Raw genomic sequence first — 26,351 nt, forward strand, 5'->3', positions numbered from 1 at the left:
CACCTTCAGGGCTATTTCCATCATTATTCCCTCTGCTACTAAAATTGCCATCACAATTTCTATCCTTGTCTTTCGATTGATGTCTCGGAGCATGTGCATTGCTTGACTTTGGATTGATGGCTGTACAATTACCTGTACTGTGTTTACCACTGTGGGGAGTGTTCTTACCTTTGCATGACAGCAACAATGATGAACTGAATTCATATAGGTAGCATTTCAGATAGCCACATGCCCAATCAAATGTTGAAACATTTTTTGACAGCATATTGTTTAATTATCAACATGAATTATCAATGCCTGGAAAGCAACTGTGTTGTCTTTTTGCGCGTTTCGCTCACAGACTTACAAGAATAAGTGATACAATATAATTTTCGTTGAAAGAAGAACTTTGTGATCGCCAGTGCACGTTTGCTTACAATGAACTGTATCAAATTATATCACAGCGTGTGGTGTGGCCACGCGTCATAAACTCAGAGCTAAGTAATCATACAAAGCGTTCACCTACTGACTAATTGTCTACAGACTGTAAAATATACAATATTTCACCGACTTTTCAACACACACTGTTGAACGTGATAACCTACTTGATTATTAATTGAAAAAGACGATGAAAATACTCCGACTCGGCATGAAGGTATTTAATCAGTACCAGTCATCACTCACCAACTGGACTAGTTTGGCACCCGGTGGCACTACTACAGCGCTCAGGAACAAACAGGAAACTACGTTACGCAGATAAAATTTGTGCAAAAAACATCAAACCTTTCAGAATACAGTAATGAAAGAGATTTTTACAATAGAATGAAGAAGGCAATGAAATATTCAGCAGAGATGAAGACGAGCAGGTGTTTCCCTTACGGTTACTTGCGCGTAAATGATGAGTGACCTTGGTGAGTAATATATTCATTCACGTCGCCTTGTGTCAATAATGAACGTAGCTGGCCAATGGCGGTATACAAAATATGTCATGTGACCTTATTGTTGGGCGTGTCCTTAGGACATGCCAGAATTTCCCGCCAAATGCAATATGCCAAAAAAAGAAGCATGTTCCTGCCCATTTTACCTTATATAGAGGGTGATCATGCAAAATTTGAGTGTCAGAGTTCAGTAGGAGGAGACCGGACTGTATTGCATATGCTATGATTGGATAGAACGGTGTTTACTGCCCTCAATGTGAGGAATTTGACACGTGTCATTTTACAATTTTATGCCTGTCATCACGATCCGATGACGTTCTAAAGTTTGACAAGGGTACAGCCTAGATATTGATGGGCAGCTTGAAAGAGCATGTTGTCCGGACTAACCCACTGGAAATTCAAAGGCATTGCGGTGTGTGTTTTCGTATTTCAGTGGTGTGTTGAAGTGATTGAAATTGTACAGAATTTTACGTTTTTACTCGAAATTCGAGTGTCTTCAAACCAGTCGTCGCGTCAGAATTCCACCCAATTTTACAACGTAGGTTTTTAATGTCAACGGTATTACACGCTGATGACAATATTGTGCGTATTTCATTTTTGGACACAAAAGTACACGCTCGCGAAAATGTACTGCTCCAACCCCCGGAAATAGTGCATGTTGGATTCTACTATTGACAGGCCAGTAAAACTATGCAAGCATGACCACCAACAGGTTCCTTCCGATGGCGGCATGTTACTGTACATGATTCTACTTTCTGATTCAAAACTAAATAAACGCTGTGATCTGTACGACCTCTTAAAAATCCGTAAAATCAACGATTTTGACCAATTTACCAACTGTGGTTTCTGGCGGTTTTACGAGACAATGACGCATTCGATCATCGAGCTGACCCATTCACCATTAGTCAGAAAGGTATTGATCGTAATCCTACACGTGTCTTCGCATATCGTTCTTTGGACACAAAAGTACACGTTTTTGAAGTTGTTTATTGCAAAATAAGCTATTTTTAGCTACCGGATTTTCAAAAAATGATCATGGCAATAAAACTGGGTAATTTTGTGGCATATGGCTTTGATGGTATTCTTTCGAACTTGGGCCACGACGTCGGAATAAAAATAAACACGAAGCATCGCGAATTTGTGTTGAAAAGCCAAGTTGAGTGAGTTGTTGTTTTCCACTGATCAGCGAGTCTCGCAGAGATCGCCATTTTGGCCCAAATTACCCATGATACAATGGTACCGGAAATGAGGGGTTCTGTGGCAGACTGTCCATAGACTCCCATGTATAAGGCAGTCTCCATAGACTCCCATGTATACGGCAGTCCATAGACTCCCATGTATGAGGCAGTCCATAGACTCCCATGTATAAGGCCAAGAAAAATAAAAATTGTGTTTCTCATCGTATTCATATTGCAAAAAGGATGCAGTGACACAGTTTTTAGTCCCCATGGATGAAGTCCAGGGGGCTTATAGATTGGGTCATGTCCGTCCGTGAGTCCATCCGTAAGTCCATCCGTTCACGCAGATATCTCAGATATTTTGACAAAATGTCACGTGACCTTGGTGACCTTTGACCTCAAATATATATATTTGTCCATAACTCAGTAACCACAAGTGCTACACCCTTCATGTATGGTATGATGGGACAGCTTATGACGCCACATATTGTACCTCATTAATTATGCGCATATCTAATTTTGAGCGAGTCAATAGAGCTAGAGGTCTGATTTTTGGTATATTGGGATAACTTAGCAATACAATTTTTTTGACAAAATGTCACGTGACATCGGTGACCTTTGACCACAAATATACATATTTGTCCATAACTCAGTAACCACAAGTGGTACGCCCTTCATATATGGTATGATCGGAGACCTTATGATGTGTCTATGTTTACAACTATTGTCTAACAAATTTTGACCTAGTGTTATTGGATTATGGATTTGTATGATAGCGATTATTATGCTTCATACTGTACCTCATTAATTATGCGTATATCTAATTCTGAGCAAGCCCATAGAGCTGGATGTCTGATTTTGGTATATAGGGATAACTATAGGATAGAAATTTTTTGACCAAATGTCATGTGACCTCAATGACCTTTGACCTGAAATATACGTTAATGTCGATAAATACGTAACCACAAGTGCTATGTCCTTTATATTTAGTAGGGTGGGAGACCTTATGACAACACACGCTTTACCTCATTAATTATGCGCACATCTAATTCTTGGCAAGCGAATAGATCTAGAGGTCTGATTTTTGGCATATAGGGATTAATTAGCAATACAATTTTTTTCAAAATGTCACGTTACCTTATGACCTTTGGACATTAGACCTTAAAATGTCACATCTTGTACCTCATTATTATGCGCATATGTATTTGTTGGCTGGCCAATACAGCTAGAGGTCTTATCTTTTTTCCTGACTTAGAACCATAACTTGGACATGCCTCATGTGTTTCAAATTGGGAACAACGACATAGACCTATGTGCCCATAGATCTCAACATATACACTCCAGTGATACTTCTTAATGACCACATTTCCCTGCCCCATCAAGACTAATACTCCTATTACAAGTGGAGACTATGTCATTGTCAATGACTTGTTAATTAAAAGTTATTATCAGATTATATGAATTAATATGAGATTATTTAATAGGTTATTGTTGTGGTGATTTGCATAGAATTTTCATGAGAAATGAAACAGAGTTCTCGAAAACCTGCAATCCGGAAACAATGTTTATCATTTTTCTGGACCAGGTACTAGTTTTACTGCCCCTCATACTCAACTGATTTGAGTATAATTGCATTTAACCAAACAAGAGTAAAAGGTCAAAGCAACAACTTCTTGGTGTGTTAATCATGTGGTTGAATTGTTTAGACTGTGACTTTTCAACACTGCCACAGATGTTATCTGGCAGTGAATATTTAGGAAACACTGTTCTGCATTGTGATGAATTGTTTAGCTTCCCCCTTATTGGTTTTACTGATTACTTGTCAAGTATGTCTAATTGTAATAAATTCAATTCACAGCTTTGAAAGAAATTCAGTTCAAAATGCCAAGTCAAGCATTGATATTTTTGGGACCTCATCATTAAATGAACCATATATGACATGGTCCTGATTATTTGTCTGTACATTGACAACAAAAAATTAAAACCATAAAATTTTGGAGTCAAGCAGTGATTGCAGTTCATGCCCAGATCTCTCTCTCTCTCTCTCTCTCTCTCTCTCTCTCTCATCCTAGCGCTGTCGATCTTTTTATTTTGGATAATTGATTTGCCAGTTGTCACAACAATAGTATCTCTCATGGTATTTTTCAATACCACGTATGGCACCATTGTGTACTGTCATTCTCAGAAACGTTCATATCAGATTTGGTATCAGAAAATCAATACAAGAGAAAAAATTTCAATTGGATCGAGTGTCAAAAGCAAGAAAAGTGTAGTACCAGTGCAATCTTTAAAGTTCCATTAGCTGTATCTTCTTGCGATTTTTCCGTTAGTTTTGATTCAAATGATCACGGGCTCATGTTGAATAGCCTGTCAAATAACAGAGAATCGCATATTATTCGGAAACATTATGTGCCCTACAACTAAATAACATGTGATTTTACAACGAAAATTTCAATTTTTGTCCGGACAGAAATACAAACTCTGTTGACACGCGGATTGCAACGTAGGCATTTTTCTGCACCTGCGCGAGCCATTTACAGCAATTTCAAAATAAATATTCATTACTTATGCCCGGCACTTACGTCGTAGTCCATTGTCCGAGCACGTTGCGTAGCCAGATGTCTGGCAATCCTCAACGCAATGTTGTTTTGATCCCAGCACGCTGAGCATGCCAGACGTCAACAAATGAGCTCAAAAGGGCAACACGTTTGAACAAAAATAGCAGTTTTATGTGGCTATAACATCACTAATCATGTTTGTTTCTTCGTAAAACAACATTTTGCAACAAATATGAGCCTCCAACATGGAACTTTCCGAGGTAAAAAATGGTCAAAAGTTACAAATAATGGCCCTTTAAGTGGCATCTGATGAAATGTCATGACCCGGAGAAAGCTATTATGATTGTGTCTGACAGGCGATATAATTATGAGTCACTTTGATGTACAGGCATCTTCTCAGCATCAGTAAACTGTGTGCTAGTTGTACAGCTTGTAAGTTTAATGTAAGTGACATTTAATGATTGAAATCATAAATTTTGGTACATTCATCTGTCAATCATTTCCATTTGCAATAATAGCTGAACACAACTCTATGAACAAGGGTTTTGTTCTTGGGTTATGGACTTTCATGAGTGAGACACAGTTGGGGGATTTGATACCTGTCTGAATTTTGTCTACATAATGCGGTGTTTTAAGAAGCATCGTATACGGTAAACTATATTTGATGTCAAAATGCAGTAAAAAAATCTTTAATAGAAAGCAAAGCTGAAGGTGATTTTTAGCAGGTTTGGTCTCCAATCAAATATATTCGAGAAATATTGTAATGTTAAAAGAGTATTAAGATTGTAATTAGTTAAATATTTTACATTTCCTATCATCTGACCTTTGTATCTCTTAATATAAACACTGTCAATACCAATGTCTTTGCGCACACAATTAACAATGCATCTCAGTAGAAGGTGCCAAGTTAGTTCAGAATCGATAGGAATGTCACCACAGAATCTCACCACAGTGAAACTTTTATGCTTAAGTTGATCTCAATGTCATCAACCTTGTGCAATTGCTTTTGCAAGATGTTCCAACAGTGGATGCACCAGTGTACTGAAAGACAGAACAAAACAAGTTAACTTTTCCCTATAGAGAGTTTCTGACTGAATACTTGTAGAATGAAATCTCTGCCTGTATCTGATGTAAGGGCAAAATGTCTATCATAACTACTTAAGTTGTATGTTTCATTTTCATAAATGGCAATGAAGCTAGCACATAATTTAGTATCATGTATAAAGTCAAGTGATTGAGGCCAGTTACCATGACAATCATGACCACTCCCTTAACAAAAGCTTAGCTGAATTGGTTTTGACTGGGTATAAAATTGATAAACTTTTGCAAAACTAAGGTAACAGCCCTGGCAACTTAGTGTACACACCCATAGCAACATGTAACTAATATATTTCTGACAGGAATGATGATGGCACCTAAAGGGCACCTAAAGGAACCTAAAGGGCAACGTCAAAAGTTCAATGTATGATAAAAAACTGAAATCCCAATCCCCCCCCTGAAACCTAATTGACTTATATCGAGCCCATTGCCAGGCTCTTTCTATATGTGTAAAGCATAGCAAAGGATAAGTCAATTTAGGGGTGAAATAAATGATAATAATAATAATAAAAGTATTGCATCAGGAACATATTTTAATTTTGTGTTTCATCTGATGTAAATACAACAATCACTGACTTAATCAATTAATGAACAACAACAACTGTAAAGTTCAGGTTTCTCCTTTCAGAGGTATTAAACACACAAACTGTCTCATCTGTCCTGGTGGTTTTAACAACTGCCCTCTGCTCTAGCCAGGAAGACTATAAGTATACCAGAAATGTAGCAAAATATCATTATAAATTCCTAGTGCAACAGGCAATCTGCATTGTTCACACTAACTGTGGCAGGAGTGGTCTGGCAGGTGTTTAAAAAATCTGTCAACTCAGGCTTCAACAGGAAAGTGCGTATTTCTGCTGTATCTTTTTAAACATTCATTACCCATTCAATTTTTACCTTATATTGATTTTTCAGATAGCAACTTTTTTGGGTCAAAATCCCAATCCCCAAACTGAAAGGATTAAGTTTTTTATCCTTCATTGAACTTTTGACGTTGCCCAAAGCCATTACACTTCAAAAACTTGTATAACTTTCCTGAACAACCATGATGACACCCTTATCAACAAATAAACAAACGACTTTTGGCTAAAATTTAAAGTGATGATTGTGATCAGTCCTCCAGTAAATGATCTTTTCAATTTACCTCCTTAGCAACCATGACCACACCCATATCAAAAGCATGTGTTTGGGAAAGCTGTACTCAAATCAATAAACTTTCAAAAATTTGTGTAGCTTCCCTAGCAACCATGACCACATCCATAGTTACCGACAAACATGTTTGTGACAAGAATGATGATAGCAGTAGGAGTATATGTCACTTTCACCTCGAAAATGTGGGCACCTTATCAACCTTGAAATGTGCACCTTTGTATTATTATAGACAATAGTACTGTCTATGGTTTTATTAAGAATGGTTATCAGGGTTCATATGTTCACGGAAAGTCAGGATAATTTGAATACATTTGAATGAGATCATCCACAGGGACCTATACACCAAATATCAAAGCTATCTGGAAAGCAGTTTTGAAGTAATGGAACTTGATTATATACTAGTTTCATTGGGTGTAATTGTACTGTGTTGAAATCATTGTCACAACATCAATGTACACTACTGTTGTTTAGTATGTACTGAACAGATAGAAATCCTGATATCACTTCTTGGTCTTTTTGCCAGAGGTCTATATAGCTTTCTTTTACGGATTTGACTTTTTTGTTTGTACTGGTACTTTGCTGTCTGTTTTGTACCTTTACTGAAAATTAAGCAATGCTTTTTCAATTAAATTTGATTAATGCTTGTAGGAAACAGAAGCTTCCGATCTTGAAATCAGTCTTCTGTGTGAAGCAGGATATTGCTTTAGATAGTTAGACAGAACTTTGGCAAGCATTAGGATTCATAAACAGGCATATCATGGATGTTTATTGGTCGGTAACCATTTAGATATTTGTCTGCATAACCCCCTAAGACTGATTACTTTGAATTTTGTGCACATTTCATAATTCAAAGCATATCTTTATCTAACTGTCTGGCATTCAGTAACAAAATAACACTTGGGAATATCTTTCAGTCAAGATATGTACAAGGGCCACAGTCAGTAACATTTTGCTATATTTTCAATGTATTTTTGGATTGGCATTTAATCAACTACAGATTCTTGTTCTACTCCATGTGGTGTCCTTAATCCTGGTATTATGATGTGTACACATCCTGCACATGTATAATGGCCATTGTTATTGTTCAAAATAATTGAATTCAAATCCAGACTTGAATTCAATTTTAGACAATAACAAATCTAGATGTTTACCCATGGGTTGTGTTAAGATGTTCAATACTGAGCATTATATCACATGTTTTGGTGAGTTGAACAAGGAAGCGCAGTATATACACAGAACAAGAATACTGAAGAATAGCCAAAAGCTTCAGATAATGGAGCTCTAAGTCCAAATGTGTTTACACTTTTTATGAGAAACAATTTGTTTGATAAAATATTTATCATATTATAGCACTAATCTGATATTGATCATGATGTGTGATGGTTGTAACATGACCATGTCACACAGCCATAGCAAATGCACATGAATATGACATGTGAATCACACATGCTTATAGTATCAATTAAAATATATGCACACATATTGTTTTGAAAGTGAATCTGTATTTTTATTGATAATAATAATCTCTAAAAAATGGATTTAAAAAAAATTAATACATTTCTCAAAATATTTTTCTCATTAAAAATTGATCAAAACAACTTATGGATCAAATTTTCATTCAGAATTTTTATTTTTAAAATTTTCAGGAAGACACAGTCTTTGCAAAGTTTCATTTTCTCTCTTATACAAATTTAACTTACATGTACTTTGTGTAATAGTTTCTGTTATTTAAGTTCAAATTTGTCCTAAAAGTCATATTTTGAGCTGAACTAGTAACACTGATACATATAATTGTTTTAATTAACAGGCTGAAAACCTACAGAAACTATAATGTTCTCCAGTTGGAGTCGTTGCTAGAGTCTGTCCAGAGCTGATTGTTGAAGCTGCATTGGTGGCACAAAAACATCTCCCACTGACTTGTTTGGCCAGATGTCACAACATCTTCAGTGTTGCAAGGAAATTAACAGACACTGAGACAGAAACCTTGAGTAAGTTAAGCCACTCCTGTGTGTAATTGGTTGCTATCACATTTTTTAACGCAGATATCTCAGAGATGCATGGAGCGATTTCATTCAAACTTGGTACAAGGATTACTTCATATGTCATACATATGCACATTGATTCGTTTTGTGATATGATCCAATATGGCCGCCAGGCGGCCATTTTATTACGATTTTTTCATGTACAGAGCCATAACTCAGACATGTTTCAACCGATTTCATTCAAAGTTGGTACAAGGACATTGACTAATGTCATAGATATGCACGTCAATTTGTTTTGTGATACAATCCAATATGGCTACTGTGCGGCCATTTTGTTACGATTTTTTCATGTACAGAGCCATAACTCAGGCATATCTCAACCGATTTTATTCAAAGTGGGTACAAGGACATTAACCTTTGACATACACATGCACGTCAATTTGTTTCATTATATGATCCAATATGGCTGCATGGCAGTCATTTTGTTACAATTTTTTCATTTCCTTAGCCAAAACTCGGACACATCTCGACCGATTTTATTCACCGATTTTATTCAAACTTAGTACAAGGACATTGACCTATATCATATATATGCACATTGATTTGTTTTGTGATATGATCCAATATGGCTGCCAGGTGGCCATTTTTTTACGATTTTTTCATGTACAGAGCCATAACTCAGACATGTTTCAACTGATTTTATTCAAAGTTGGTACAAGGACATAGACTAATGTCATAGATATGCATGTCAATTTCTTTTGGGATACGATATGTCTGCTGTGCGGCCATTTTGTTACGATTTTTTCATCTACAGAGCCATAACTCAGGCATATCTCAACCGATTTTATTCAAAGTTGGTACAAGGACATTAACCTTTGACATACACATGCACGTCAATTTGTTTTGTGATGTGATCCAATATGGCTGCATGGCAGCCATTTTGTTACAATTTTTTCATGTCCTTAGCCAAAACTCGGGCACATCTCGACCGATTTTATTCACCGATTTTATTCAAACTTAGTACAAGGACATTGACCTTTATCATATATGTGCACATTGATTTGTTTTGTGATACAATCCAATATGGCCGCCGTGTGGCCATTTTTTAATGATTTTTTCATGTCCGGAACCATAACTCAGACATGTATCAAGCGAATTTATTCAAAGTTGGTACAAGGACATGACTTATGTTATACATATGTACGTCGATTTGTTTCACGATATGGTACAATATGGCCACATGGTGGCAATTTTGTTATGTTTTTTTCATATCGAGAGCCATAAATCTGGCAAGTCTCAACTGATTTTATTCAAAGTTGGTACATGGTACATATAAGTGTTGATTTTTTAAACAGTAAAAATATCGCTGCGTGGCGGCGATTTTGTTACGATTTTCTCATGTACAAAGCCATAACTCAGACATATTTCCACCAGTATCATTCAAAGTTGGTACAAGGACATTGACCTATTTCATACATATGCTCGTCAATTTGTTTCACGTCATGTAGCAGTATCATGTCAATTATTGAAGTTTCATAATTAGGCTGATATGTCAAGAAATACTGTATCAAATTTCATGAAACTTTGTACAGATGTAAGCTCACATTGCTTTAACAGTGAAAAAGACATTTATCATTGTCATTTTAATTAATTTGTAATTCCATATGTAATGAACTTTCTTAATTAGAGTGATATATCCACAAATAGAGAGTCAAATTTAATGAAACTTGATACAGATATTGATCTCATAGTGTTGTAAATACTCCATCAAACTTAATGAAATATGGTACCGGTGATAATCTGTTAGTGTTAGGATAGTATGCAAAAATGTTTTGCAACATCCTGTCGATTAATTCCTTGTTGACTCATTTAATGACCTTGAGGATGGTGGACTACGTTGGTTTTATGTTTTCATCACCATGGAACTCATTCTTGGCCATTGAGCGCCATCTGTATCAAAGTATTTTTATCACAGACCTAATTAATGAAGAAGACTCTATCCTCTTTGAGGACTTGTAATCAAAGTACCCATTAACAAGTGGGGACTGTGTCATCAACGATGACTTGTTGTAGGAAGAGTTTGATTACACTATGTCAGACTGATGTATTATTTGAAATAATGATGCAGTTCTTTACTTCTGCTCTGGAAAAGTGGAACTTGTAACATGAACCCGATATAATTACTTTGTTATCTTTGATCAATTTAATTACAAGAAGTGTCAGATTATGCTCTGATTTCTCAAGGGTCAAATGATGTTTTTTCACTGCCAGAATCATGCAAATGATGCTCTTAAATTGTTATGAAATATGTAACTTCTAACTTTTGGAATATTTTTGTCATGCCGAGAGTGAAAAACTGATCTTCCCAGGAGCTTTCTGGACCTCTTCTGTTTGGTATGTGTATAAAATGTGAGCCGGGTCTGTGTATATCACTTCTTTGGTACTAGTGTGTGACAAAAACATCCTGAGAAGACATTTTTAACTTTTGAAGCTATCTGATTTCAACATTATCAGATAAAGCAGTTCGTATTTGTTAGGTCTCGATATATCACTGTCGTGTCAATGCTTGATCCTCTATATGAGTGCATTTTTGCATGTTGACATGGCTACAAATGGCTATCGGACCTTTGAACACAGCAAAGTGGACGAGGCAGCTTTCAAAGTGCCAATTGCATCATGTCAGTTTGACTCTCAAATTTTTGCAGTCCTTTGGGAATGTTGAATACATTTTAGACGGCCTAAAGATGGAAATAAATGCTGCTCTTTCACTGGTACTTTTGGATACTATGGCGCAAAGCACCAAAAGTGACCTATGTCGTCAACCTAATGTCTACCGTATGTGTATCTGCTGTCTGTCTGTCTGTAGACAGATTTAGTGGAAATCATTACTTGTTGCGTCTTATGTCACATAATTTGATATTTTGCAGTCATGATAAGATCTAGATCTCATCAGATTTTGGTTGATGAGGCTTTCAAATTAATTGCTTATTGGCATATTTTAATGAATTTTGTAATTATGCTATATCTCAAGAAGTGCTCCACCAAAGTCAATGTGACTTTACACATACTTTGATTTACCTATAGCATTACTATGCTGAAAGTTTAGTGGGTTTGGTTTGATTAATTCTCAGTTGCATATTTAATGACTTTGTAGGCTCTATTAAAGAATTTCTCAAGCGGATGTGATATGACTTTGCACATACTTTTATCATCTTGTAGAATTACTATGCAAAAAGTTTGGTGAGCATTATTGCACATAAATTAATCGCTCATTTGTAAATTTGATGATTTTTTTAGCTACTATAGACTATAGTCTATAGAAGCTATTGGGATGGGTATCCGTCCGGCGTCCATTGTCAGTCTGTATGTATGTATGTATGTATGTATGTATGTATGTATGTATGTATGTATGTATGTATGTCCGTTTGTGAAGCGTCCGTCCACTCAAATATCTTGAGAACCGCAGTACTTACTGATTTGATATTTGTTGTGTAGATGAAAAATATGATTTTGAGAAACTACTTTTTTTAATTTTTTGATATTGTTGAAAATAGGCAAATTAATGCCAAAAAAGGCATTTTTGGTAAAAAATCTTCTTCTTCATAACCGCTGGTCAGACAGCTTTGTTATTTGGTATACAGGTCCCTAGGGATAACCCAAATTAGATTTGTTCAAATTGTGATGAAATATGCAAATGTGTATTTTTAAGGAATTTTTTTGTCATTTTTGGTCAAAGTTTGACTTACATTGTATGTAATTCTTGTACTGTATAAACCCTATCAATTCACCAAAAAAAAATAATTAATATGATTTTAAATAATTGAATTAATTAGGAAATCATCAAAGCCAAAATAATTTTAGTGTGAAATTATCAGAAAGTTCAACTTTTTTTGACAGTTCATAGTGAATTGAGGATTAAAACATGTAAAGGCAACTTTCCTGAATCCCAACTTTTTATATATTCTGAACCACCATTTATGTTATCTAAAAGAAATTGTTCATAATAGTTTGTCATGATAGGGTGGTCAAATAAATAGAGATAGACAAAGTTCTAATTTCCATTTATGGTTGACTTGGTAAGGATAAAATAAGATTACTTTTTGAGGAAAAAAATAGAGTGGTCAATTAAAAGAGTAGTCAAAGTGATATGGTTTTTATGGTAAAGCTGGGCTGTAAGATTCCTCATGTGCTATTTATAGCAATTATGCAATCTGTGTAAACAGTGCAATGAAAGTGTAACATGATTCCTTATAATGCTTTTGATGACCTTGAACTTCTTAAGTTTCAAACATTTGTCTCTTCAGTGTGCTTTCTCTGAGTACGTACAGTCTCAACTTATTCAACAGACTTACTTACAATGTTAATTTGAAAGTTAAAATGTGCTTGGTTAATAAGATGAAATACTGATATTACCAAATGATAACCAGCTCAAGATTCTTTATAACCTGACAGATATGCTGTTTTTTTATGACGTAAATCTTGATTTAAGCAAGTCTTGTTTACTTTGATTAGAATGTAATGAACTCTCGTTTATTTGCTATTATACACTAATATAGTCTGATGAAATATGCAAATCTGTATTTTTACGGAATTTTTTTCCATTTTTGGTCAGGCAATCCTGAAAGGAGTTATCAAAGATATCCACCTTCTTCATCAATACATGTGTCACAAAAGGTTATTCTCTACATAACACAGTAGAGCTCTGTCAACTGTTGAGTCGCTTGTTTTTTCAAAACCGCTGGTCAGACAGCTTCAATATTTGGTTTACATGTCCCTAGGATGACCTTAGTGAGATAATTTCATACAGTCAGGAAATACTTAATTTTGTATCCATGTCTATAGTAGCTTCAGGGACTTTGGCCCTATGTTTTTACTTTTTAAATTATTTCAACTATGGCTCAAATTTGGATATACTGGTACAGTAATAGGGGGATTGTGATGTACATTGTAATAAAAAACTACCTGCAATTTATTTAACTTTACTGTTTACATCATAATAAAAAAATGACAATCACTTTGTTAATAATACTACATCTTGAATACTTTTATAAATATGATTGGTTTTTTCATAATAAAATGACAAGTGTGCCCAGTGGTTTTGTTCATATGAGTGTACACGGCAGTGAAGGGTTTGATGAGCTGTGTTTTGTGGCACCATCTAGCAGTGAGAACCAGTAAGGCTTCTCAACAGCTATATTTCTTGTGCACATTGAACAGCTATATTTCTTGTGCGCATTGTAGCTACACAATATGTAATCACAGCATTGAATTATTGGAGACAAGAGGTTTCCACACTAGACCTGATTTACATGTCTCAAACCAGAGTCGCTGGCAGTTTCATGTACAATGACACAAGCCTTCTGAGTTCAAAGTCAAAAGTGTCCTCTGAAATGGCCTGTCTGATTGCTTTGAGATATGGTAACTGTCAACGTACATAGATGCTATGACAGTGTAACCCATTATTCGGTTTGGTTGCACCTGCACATTAATCACTAATCTGTTTTTTTCATAATGAGGCCATTTCTCAAATTTACTCAAGCCAACATGATTCTATGCACATACTTTGATCATTCTATAATAGTGACTGCTGGGTGTTTGGTTGGATTTCATTTTCTTTGCCACTGCTTGCTCTCCCTAATATATACCGATATATCACATTTTGAATTAATGAAGTCCTTGAACTTGTTCGAGCAGATTTTTTTTTACCTCCATGACCAGACTTAGCAGCAAAGCTGAGCCAGATTTAAAAGGGATGCCAGTGCATTCTAAATGTTTTTGCTGTTTCAGCCACCATATTGTTCTGAATTCAGTTGGTGTGAACTCTGTTACTGAAAGGTGAAGAGACTCTAAATGACATTTTTCTCACAACTACAAAGGATCAGCTTTTAAAGATGCTGTTCTGTAATACTTTTCCTACTCTGATGCAATCATTTTTTCAGACACTTCTGGTTTTATGATTTTGACTGTGGGTTTCTTTTGTCTTTTTTGAACTACCAGGGACCATTCAACTTCCTTCTCAATACAGTGAACTGTATTTTGATATGAGGCAATTAAAGGACATGGTGTTTATGATGGGCGTTTGATAAGTCAAGTTGAATTGTTTATTAAAATTATTATGTACGGTAGACAAGCTCTGACATTTCAATCAATCAATAAATATGTCTTGAGTTTTTGTTTAAAAATGTTAACACTTTGGGCCTGTCTAATATCAGAAGGTAGAGCATTCCAGAGTAGTTGAGCTGTGACGGAGAAGTCACATCCACCATACATTTTAATTCAGAATCTGTAGTTGGGTACACACGGGAGGTTCTTGGAGTTAGTGCGTAGTGACGACTGGGCTTGTATGGCTTGATTAGATCCTGAATGTAGACTGAGGTCAGACCGTTGAGAGCTTTGTAAGTTAGCAGGAGAATTTTGTAGTCAAGTCGATACTGAACTGGCAACCAATGGAGACTACCAAGTACTGGTACTGGTACTGGTGATATACGCAGCCCTCCATAGTATGGCCTTATAACCTATGCACTCTCCCAAGGTCAAGCGCCTACACCACAACATTGGCCTGCAAAATCTGTTTCAGTGCTATTAAGATCAGAAGCATACTTTTCTAGGGTTTAATTAAAAGTTTCAGATTTTTCTTAAACTTTTTTGTCTTTTTATTTCAGATTTCCACATCACACAAGCTATGATGAGTTTTACCAGTTGAAAGGTGTGGAAGATTTAGACAGGAAGCTGGCAGAAACTTTCCATAGATTTTGTCTCAAAGCAGTTAAAGGAATAGTCCACCCAAATAACAACCTGCCTTTAAAAGTTGAAGAAGATTATTATTGTAACATTTATGATGAAAAGATGAAAAATGTGCTGTTTATTAGGCCAAAGTAATTAAATTCTTTGTTTTGCGTCCACTCTAAATGGGAAAAGGTACGCGGCTAAGCAGCTGAAAAACACACACAAGAAAATTAGCACAATTTAATTTTATTGCAGCAAATAAAAAATTGTAACAAAATTTTAGTACAGAAAAGCTAAGCAGTCATGTCCTAAAATGTCCTATTCTAATACACTGTGTGTGTTTTTCATGAAAACCTTAAAAACCTAAGCGGATAGGGACGCAAAACAAAGAATTTAATTACTTTGGCCTTATCCTAGAAATTAATGTTTTATTAACACGAAAAATTAGCAAATTTTCAAATTGACTCAAAAGTTTTCTGTAATCCTGTTAGTTAGAGGGCACACTGCTGATGTGTATGACGCCATTTTCGCGATATGGAAGCGCCACCTATCGGAATTCCTCAGAGAGGCTTAACTTTTGATGACGTAAAGTTTTCGTGTTTGGTTGAGGAAGTTAGGGGGTATCGCTAGGGGGTCTGGTCTACCGTACGTTTCTATTGAGCTACTGCCCCATAGATACACTTTGCCTTCAACCTATAACTTTGAACCGGAATTCAGCGACTCCGAACTCCAGGATTTCGAACTTGGTGTTTCCGACGAAAAGACGGACACATTCGATAAATTCAGAAGTAAAAGAAGGGCAGTGGCTCCACCAGTTACCGAAGGAAGCTGTACAAGCATGGCTCTTTTGGTAGCTCACCGTTACGTGGCCATGTTTGGAGCTGAACCACGGTCCCTCCACCGTGGCTGAACACATCTTCGATATCGCCTGGTGACGAAACGAACTCTAACTTACCCACAATGGTTGTACTTTTGGGTAGAACATTTTGATCAGCATTGCAAGCTAGCTGTTATCACTTGAAAAATACGATGTTGGATTTCAAACTCCCAAAGAGAACTGTATGACGACATTGCTCCGCATGTTTAGCCATTGCAACGCTGGTTTTAAAATACGATTCTTTTTATAACAAAAGAATGATTAGCGAAAATTGCCAATTCAAAGTGCTAGTTTTTCAGTTACATATAGAAAAAGAATGAACGAATGAGGAAAAAATTCCAAGCACCGTTCCCCATGGGGGAGGGAGGAGAGACAAAGCGGACGACCAGAAACGGCTCAGCCGTCTGACTCTAAATGGTGCGTCACTCATCTGACAAGCAACATTTATACATACACACTTTCATATTCTCCGGGGCACTAAATTAAACTTCAAACACACTTTCATGTTCTAGGAGTACTAAATGAAATTTCAATTTATCCTTTCAACGTACAGTCATAAAACACACTAAAATTTTCCTGTTCTCACAACTCACATTGAACTTAAAACGTAAGTTACCGGTAATTAGAAACCGCCATGGAAAGAGATCGCGAATCCGAGTAGCCGTTGCTGCTGTCAACTTGGTGCAGTCTTGGAAAAAAATAATTGAGGATGGTCAAAATCTGAAAGCTACGACTTCACGACCAGTCATTGGGAAAACTTTGGGAAAAATTCAATACTTTCCAGCAACGTCCGGGCGACAGGTCGTGGAGAGAAACGACCGACAAAATAAACCTGAAAGCCACAACCTCGCGGCTGGTGTCGGAGAAAAATGTCGGAAAAATTCAACACTAAAGTTACAGCCACGACCTCGCGACTGGTCGTAGAGAAAAATTACAGAAAAAAGGAATGAAATATAACTACCTTTCGACAGATCGGGAGCGGGAAGATGGCAAAATTAAAAAGTCATGTACTATTATATAGCAATATGGAAAGAAACAGCTCTAAGAAAAAAATCTGAATCATGGTTACTCTACGCTACAAGAATAATGGTGTCTTAATAGCCTGACTGAGAAACGTAAAATATATTCGATCACACATATTGAGTATCTGATTCCGTTTTTTTTCACTTTGGAACTTAAAGTTTTCAGGCTTTAGCTCAATGATGTTATTCTATGTGCTTGCTGAGGTTGAGTGGCGTGTTTGAATTACGATACGATGCACTCAAATCTTTGCGTAGTTACATGGAAATTTCTAGAAACCCCACAACAGAGAGCCTCGTTTTCACTACAATCCAACATGGTCGTACGGCCGGTCGTGCAGCGTGCTTATATGAAACGTTGGTTCATTTTGGACCATTTATTGAAATCCATGTGATAATATATTTGGGGAAAATCCCTGTAATTCCGCTCTGGCAATGCAGTAACAAACTTCACTTACTGCTTCTTGTTTTTATTTTCAATTTAGTCGCAAAATTGCTCATTATTTTTTTCGACGCCACAAAATATGACTCGCCGCCGTGGTATCGTAGAAACATTGAACTTACAGCATGGATGCCCGATAATAGAGTTTACTTTGACGTGCCTATTTTTTTCTAAAAGGAAGGAAGACTTATGTCTGAAATTTTTCCGACATCATGAAAGTTGTCATATACGCATCTACTTCTTTCTCGAACTCTTTTGAACCTATTCTTGGCTCCAGATAACTCATTTAACATATGGATCGTTTCCGTTGACTTGATGCGTGGATGCTGTAGTTGCGTTGATGTGGTTAAACATGCCCGAGCAAAAATACAACTTTCTAATTTCAACTGATCACGCAAACTTTATTATGTTTTAAATACCAATGCGATGTCGTCAAATAATAAGAATAATAAGTAAACTTGTTGTAAGAAAGATGATCTCAACAAACTCTCCAGCGGTTCAGAAAAATCATAAATATTTAAACCATGAACCTCTTTTCTTTTATATGGAGAGTCTCTCCCACAATATATCGCCCTTGGATGTCCTCTTTTCACCAATGCATGTGCTTTCCAGTGTAAGTTTGTGGTACAGCATCATCTTGAAGTCTTTTCCTAATCCAAATTTGATTGTGGATCGTCAAACTGCCGACGAAGTCCTTCTCTTGGAAACTGCCTTTGCATACGTAAAAACATGCACTGCACTTATAATTTTCAAAACTTATGTCAGTGGCAATCTTTACCGGCAATAATTTTTAGAGGCGGTGTTTTCACTTCGGGTTTCGAATCATTCAGAATGCCTTATCAAAATCTCGCCCACGATTATTGGTACATCCCTAATACTTACAGGCAGGCATAAGCTATTTATGAGACTCCCTAGATCAGACCCCCTAGCCAATGCACCAAAACACGAAAACTTTACGTCATCATCCGGGCATTTCTCCCGGCATGCTTTGCGAGGGAGTAGACAATATGGCTGCGCACAGTCGGCTAAAAAGGTCTCCATATTGCCTGATTTTGATATTTATTTTCATAGATAACTTCAACAAATCGCTGTTTCTGTGCAAAAAGTAATGATAAATGCTTTTATGACATACATAGAAATCTGTATGAGGCAGATTACATTTTGGGTGGACTATTCCTTTAACATCTCTGATGGAAATTTTTAAGTCCACAGCTACTGCTGATGATCACGTGGTTACCCTTGGAGACAAAACTATCAGCATCATGTACAGTATGATGATGAGCAAGCTACCCTGATATAATTGATAGAAGCCATTGTCAAGCATCAAGGAGCCACCCTAGTGATAATTGACAAACTCAATTTTTAGGTAAATACTCAAAAAAGGAGATTGGGTGTCAGTTTGTTGGTGGACTTATCTTTCTAAATATAAAATTGCAAACATGCATGCTGACTGAGCCGGCAATGTTTATATTTCCCTTGAAGTTACAATAGTGCATGTTAACGTTCTGCAGACTGCATTGTAAATATCAAAACTGCTCAGAACCAAGCACTTTGAAGCCTATAATGTTCTCTGTCCCTGAGTTTTCTCTTTTCACATGAATTTCTGTGGCCTCCAATTTGCTAATATTTGTACTGACAGAAATTATTTCAACTGATTTTAGGACTTTTTCTGCCTTACAGACAGATTCCATCAGAGCAGATGGAAATGTTGACATATATCATCAAAGATGTCAACATGATGACATTAAAGGTATATTGTAACCTGTTCCAATTTTGCCACAGTTACCATGGAAAGAGAAAATCTAACCAATCACAGATTTTAAGCGGGTGGCCGCTTTTTAGGAACAGTGCCCTCACATGGGTATTTTGAATACCAAGGAACGCCCCTTTGACCATATATGGGCATATTTAGATTACAGGTGACTGTATACCTTTAACCCTCTTTCTCCCAGGTTAGAATTAGTTGTAAGCTACCATGAACTTACTAGGCAGTATCTACATCTAGTTAAAACTGAACATTAATTGCCCAGGCACCAGTTACTCTTATATCCCAAGTCTTTTTTAGTAGTAACCCAATACTATAAGATGCTATCAAACATAGTAAACAGTGCAGGGGACTACTTTGCTTAACTATGTCAAGCATACACTTGGCAACCCATGACATGTTGCAACCAAGTCAGACTTTATAGTAGACTGTCACTGGGAGAAAGAGGATTAAAATCATCATATCAAGTGGTCTTTATTATTGATGTGAAAACTTTGTATCTCCGCAATGATGGCCATGTAGAATGAGGTTTTGCACAGTTGAAATCTGGTGGACAGGAGTTATCAGTTTTTTCAACTCATTCATTCACTTAATGTGTTTTTATTTCATTATAACATTGTCGATCGTGTCGGTTGGTATACACTTTGACAAGGTAAACATTTTTGAAGTGTGATGACATGTTGAAAGTTGCAGTTGAAGCAACAGCAAATAAAATTGAAAGCACTAAAATCAAATAGATAATACAAAAAAGTATTTTATACAGTGAATTCATTAAAATATCAAATGTCATTACCAAGTGAATTTAATTAGCAGGAAATAAACAACCAATGAAAACCAAGTGACTGTAACTTAGATTTGTAGAGTAGGTCCCTTACTCTGGCTCTCAAATGTATATACTGAGATCAACGTATGATACACAATATTTTCTGTGAAAATGTGATACAACACGCCTATGCATAGAGTCAATAATGTTCCCACTCCTTAAAAAATTTAGAAGCTGAAATTGCTAATTTTATTGTCACAATTACACTATTCGCTCCATCTTTTGCATGCTTGATATGTAAATATCTGAAACAAGTCTTTTGTGAAGTTATAATGAAATGCCGTGCGCTCCATAGGATTAAATGATAACTCGTTGATTATGTCATAGCCATCACTTGACTGAAAATGAACCAGAACTATTTTCAACCTGACAATTTCAGGATTTAAAAATGATAAAATTACATGTTTTACATAGAAAATACTATTTTTCTATGAAGTTGTACAAAAAAATTCAACCAACTGTTTAACAATGATTTACATACAAGTGCAGCATTTGATGATAAAAATCATTCAATTTTTTCAACAGATTTTCATCCCACATGGAAATAAAGAATATGATTGCAATTTGCATGGCAACCTAAAAATTTAGAATTAAAACTGTGTAAGAGAGGCATGTATTTAAAATATTTTAGCCCAAACATCGGCATGACATTTGATGAAAACTACACCCTGTGTAAGCACATCAACACGACATGCCGATCAATTTACCATCTCTGTCAAATAAGCCATATTGGCTAGTACTTAACCAAGGAAATCTGTCAGATGATGGTTCATACCCTGAACACATCAAAACCAGATTACTGTAATTCACTCCTGTGTTGTTTTATCATCAGCTTCCATTCTTCCATTTCAGCGTGCCAAGAATTCTGCAGCCAGAATTGTGTCTCTCATCCAGAAGCCACTGCCCACATCACTCCCACTCTCAAGGAATTACACTGGTTACTGGTACACAAAAGAATCCAGTATAAGATCCTCTCCATCACCTATAGAGCTCTGAACAACAATACTCCTGCCTACATATCAGTCTGATCCTCTTAAAAGATTTGTCTAAAGTTCTTCACTATAATGACAAAGTTCTGCTTCAATTACCACGGACTAATTGACAAACTTACCATGGCAATTGTGTTTTTTTTACACGTGCTGCGCCCCTCACCTGGAACAATGTTTCATCAGAGGTGTGCCAGTCACCCTCTCTTTCAAGAAGAACATCAAAACTTTTCTGTTCAGTGGAGCATGCTGAACAACTCTGACTCTGTGAAGCAGCATCAAACAGGTGTTTTGGAATTTGGTGCTGTAGAAATCCACTCGATTGATTGATTGAAACAAGGGACTATGTACCCTTGAGGCTGGAGACCATTTGCCCTCATTATGTTTGGCAAATGGTCACCCCACCCTCAGGCACATAGGCCCTTGTTTGGGCTATAATGTGTTATCTTCAATGTTTAAATTTTCAGATAGGAAAGTGGTAGTTTTCTTATGTATACCAGAAATCAAACATCCGTGATGGATTTCATGATTTGTGATGATAAGGTAGCACTTATAGCTGGAATGCTGCCATATCATCTGCCAGTGTACTTCTTGTAAACCAAGTAAGACTGTACAGTACTTTCAAATTCTTAATAGCTTGTATGTTGTGGGTTCGAACCCGATTGAAAACTAGCCGTATTTCATCAACGATGTACCTGGGTAGTAATACTGAACACTATTGTATTTCCACTCTTGGATATTTTTATCCCATTGTATGGACCTGTATGTAGCAATTTTACATCATTGAACATATAACTAGAAACAGCATGTAGATACCAAGTGATTTGCAAACAATTGATTTTGTCAGTTTTGCTAAATGTAATGGAAATACATGGCATTGAGTGGTTGCAATCATCAGTGATTATGCAGAATACAAACAGGCTCTACTCACTGCCTTTTTTTACTGTGTGTGAACCAATCATTTTGTTTTCCATTGAAATTTTAATCAATTGAAATGTTTTCTTTTAGTTTTACTCACAATGAATACATATATGTCTCTTTGAGTCTAGTAATTGTGCTGGCCGTACTACATTAAAACAAATTAAAAATATGCTTAGGAATTTCAATCCCTTTTCACATCATGTAGTTTGCAATTCTATTTGTAAGCTTTTGTTTAATTTTCTGCTGATAAGAAACAGCAGAGCAATGAAAAGAGATCAGAAATTTCTGACATAATTATCTTTATTCTGAATATACCCTTGTCCAGTGGTACAAGAATCTCTGAGATTTCACATGAATGAGTAAACATAGTGGATGAGTTTTGCATCAAATCAAATCAAATGCTTAACAGGAGCAGTTCCAGTTAAGTCATATACACGTATTCATTCACAGCTTCACTATTATTAATTGGATGGCAACTGGTTCAAAGTACAACTTCAGTTTATCATCTGCCTGACCCATCGTACTATAATTCTCAGTAGTTGTCATGGTAACATCGACAATACGTATGAAGCTGGGGAAAGCGGACCACAATGTCATATATCTGTTACCAAAATACAGACAAAAACTGAAATGTCAAAAGCCTGAAACAAAGTCAGTGTCAATGTAGATAGAGAAAAGTATAGGTGAATGAAAATATTGTTCTGAATCAATAGACTGGCAATTATTCTTTGAATCTTGTGTTGATATCCATGAATTGATAGATACAGTAACTTCCTATATTCAATTTTGTGAATATCATCAATTCAAAATCAGTAAAGTTTTTCCAAACAGCAAACCGTGGCTAATAAAGATCTTAAAGTTTGTCTGAATGACAAAAAGTTTGAGTTTCTCACAGGCGACTTGCAGGCCTTTCAAGAAAAGAGGATTGAATTGGACAAAAAATGCAGAAAGCTAAACTGCAATACGAGGATATGATTGAGGAGTGATTTTATCAGCAGAAATGCAAATGATTGAGGAGTGATTTTATCAGCAGAAATGCAAAACAGGCTTTTGAAGTTAACATCATGATGGGAAGGCAAAAGAAACAGCAACCAACGAATTGTTCAAACAGTCAAACTTAATCAAATGATTTTGAATGTTTTCTGTGGTAGATTTGACACAAAGGATTTCAGCAGAGAGTGTGACAGGATATGTGAAAATATTCCATTACATCAATCTTGTACAGTTGACAGAAGATGAGGTAGTTAAATGCCTTGCAAATATTCATCCAAACAAGGCACCTGGACCTGATGGTTTACGTGGTAAAGTGTTGAAAACATGCGCAATGCAACTGAAACAAGTTATGACAATGCTTTTCCAGCATTTGTTTAATCATTGCATTGTCCCAAATACATGTAACATGTCGACTGTAATTTTTGTACCAAAATAAAAAATTTGAACTCACTCAATGACTTTACTGTTGCCCTCACCTCTCTGTTAGCTAAGTGTATGGAAAGAGTCATCAGTAAACATCTGGTATCATCAGTTTCAGATTGTTAGATCCTTTGCAGTTTTCATGCAAAGCTAAAGGGGGACTTAAGATGCTGTGATTACATTATTCAATATTGTTGCAAATCACCTGCAATCCTTGAAATCATAGGTGCGTATTTTATTCATTGATTTTAGCTCAGCATTCAATACAATGTACCCTCACATTTGTCTGCAACGTCTGCTTGATGTAAATGTGAATGAATATATTATCCTGTGGATTTGAGATTTTCTTCGTGATAGACCACAAATGGTGTTGACTGATTGCATGTTCTCAAAAACACTTGTTTTGAATACAGGTGCTCCTCACAGTTGCATGCTTTCAATGAAAGGAAAATTCAAACTTCATTTGTCAATTTGTTTAGATACGCTGATGACATGGCACTTGTAGGAATCTTTTTGAAAGAGCTACTAATAGATTTATTTTGACTATGTAGCGACCTTGCAAAAATGGTGTAAGTCAAGTTTACTGGAAATGAATGTTGGTAAAACTAAGGAGCTAATCAAAGATAAAAGTACCAGTACTAGGGGTTCTACTTTTGAACCGGTTGTCGTGAATGGAAAGTCTGTTGAAATTTTTGAGTGTTTTAAATACTTTCAATCACAGATAGATGAATGGTTGAATTTCAGTGAAAATACTAGTTAGTACATAGACAAGAAGACTATGCAGCATATGTTTTCATTGAGGATTGAAAAGTTTTGAGGTTTGTCGGAGTGGTGGAAAAGGTCTACGAAAGCCTTGAAGAGAGTGTTCTCACTTGTAACATTACAGAGTGGGCAATAGAAATAAACTCACATGTGTCATAAACATTGGAGGAAAAACAACTGACAAGAAACAAATCAACTCTGTGATCTGTATAATCACCATTCATAGAAAAGCCAATGCAATTGTCAGTGATACTTCTCACCTTTTACATTTACATTTTGAGAAGATGCCATCTCAACGGCGATACAGAGTACTCGTAATTCAAAATAACCTTTTCAAAATATTGTTTATAGCTATTGTAACTATACTGAATATAGACCTTTGTCCATAGGAGACAGATCTCTTTGTTTTACTAAGGTGATTGACACTTTCATATTTTATATTTAACACTTAATGTTGTGATGTGTAATGTGTTTTTGGTGAAGCAAAAGATAATTTTCCATAAATGGACAATAAAGTTTTTCTATTCTGTTCTATTTTTTAATGTTTTAAAAAGGCACTGAAATTTCTGTGACATTCTAGATTACTGCCAAAACAGTATTGAGCTTCTCAGTGGAGTTATGACACTGATCAAAAACATGTGTTAAATTTTTTGATTGATTGATTGATTGATCCATGCATTCTCCTTCAGTTACAAAGCTGTTAAAAAAACAAGTTATAAACCGTTGCCATCCATTTGATGATGATGCATGCACTTCCTGGTGTCAAAATTTTCTGAAAGTCTTAAACTTCAACAGCTCATATCCTTTACATTTTTGCAAATGTTTATGTAGGTCATTTCCCCCACACTCATGACCTGAGTTCAATTAGTCTAGAACATTCTCAAGGTCACTGCCCTTGATTACCTAACAACCTTGAATCCAATTAGTCATGTTTGGAATGTTCTGGAAAGTTGATTAGTTGTGTAAGGGAGATAATTTTAGAACAGTAATTAGCATGTCAATAAAAGTTCTAGATTGTTCTTATATGCCTTTATAAAAGGGACGTGCTCAGCTTCCAGTCAGACTTTTGGGATCGTGTCTCTTGTGTGTTACTAAACTCCAGCAGTAGTCATTCTCAAGACTTTTCAAGACCTTCACTGTCAACGCTGGATTTATACTGTGGACTTTGTGCAGCTTCAAGCCTGCAAGCCAAAGGACTGTTCATTCAACCGACTGACTGTTACAACTCTGAGACTGGAGCTTTGCCGTCCCAGCTGAGATAAGTAGTCTGTACACTTTTAAAGCTTGTACTCTATCCCTGACTTAGCAATTAGTTTTATTTTTGTAATAAATTTGGTTTAAACATTAACTGCTGAGTTCACCTTTTGTTCGTTTTCTCTGCACGTAACAAATTGGGGGCTCGTCCGGGGTACGAACATTTTGAGCCGTTTGACAACATTTTGCCAGCCTTTTTAAAACTACTGTATACTGTGAACTCAGCGAAATTTAATCATGGCGGAATTTAAACCAGAGGAAATGGATGAACTTGATCAGGACACATTTGATTCCCTCAGAAAAGACGACCTCATAACACTGGCCAATTTCCTTAAAGTAGAAGTCAAAAGATCTATGCGCAAGAGGGAAATACAGTACCGCATTGCCAAACATCTAGTTGATTTAGGCCAATTTGAGGAATCCACCCTGAAAGATTATGAGCCCGAGTCTACCTCTGAACTCAGAAAATTAGAATTAGAAA

General features: G+C 36.2%; 1 protein-coding gene across 5 annotated transcripts in view; it reads left to right on the top strand.

The window, feature by feature from the left end:
* Positions 1 to 25,964, top strand: part of LOC139132763 (uncharacterized) — a 50,680-nt gene extending 24,716 nt beyond the window's left edge. The window contains exons 4-7 of one of the 5 annotated variants that reach the window (XR_011552409.1): positions 8,708 to 8,888; positions 15,545 to 15,757; positions 19,152 to 19,312; positions 21,387 to 25,964. Coding sequence is in view for 2 of the 5 variants with exons in the window: in XM_070699027.1 (XP_070555128.1) it covers positions 15,545 to 15,757; positions 19,152 to 19,221 (283 nt within the window). In the remaining 3 variants the exon portion in view is untranslated. The remainder of the gene's footprint in view (positions 1 to 8,707; positions 8,889 to 15,544; positions 15,758 to 19,151; positions 19,313 to 21,386) is intronic. The other 4 variants (XR_011552410.1, XR_011552411.1, XM_070699027.1 and 1 more) reach the window with 4 other exon arrangements.
* The last annotated feature ends 387 nt before the right edge of the window (positions 25,965 to 26,351 follow it).

Source organism: Ptychodera flava, chromosome 5 (assembly GCF_041260155.1).
Source record: "Ptychodera flava strain L36383 chromosome 5, AS_Pfla_20210202, whole genome shotgun sequence".
Taxonomy (NCBI): domain Eukaryota; kingdom Metazoa; phylum Hemichordata; class Enteropneusta; family Ptychoderidae; genus Ptychodera; species Ptychodera flava.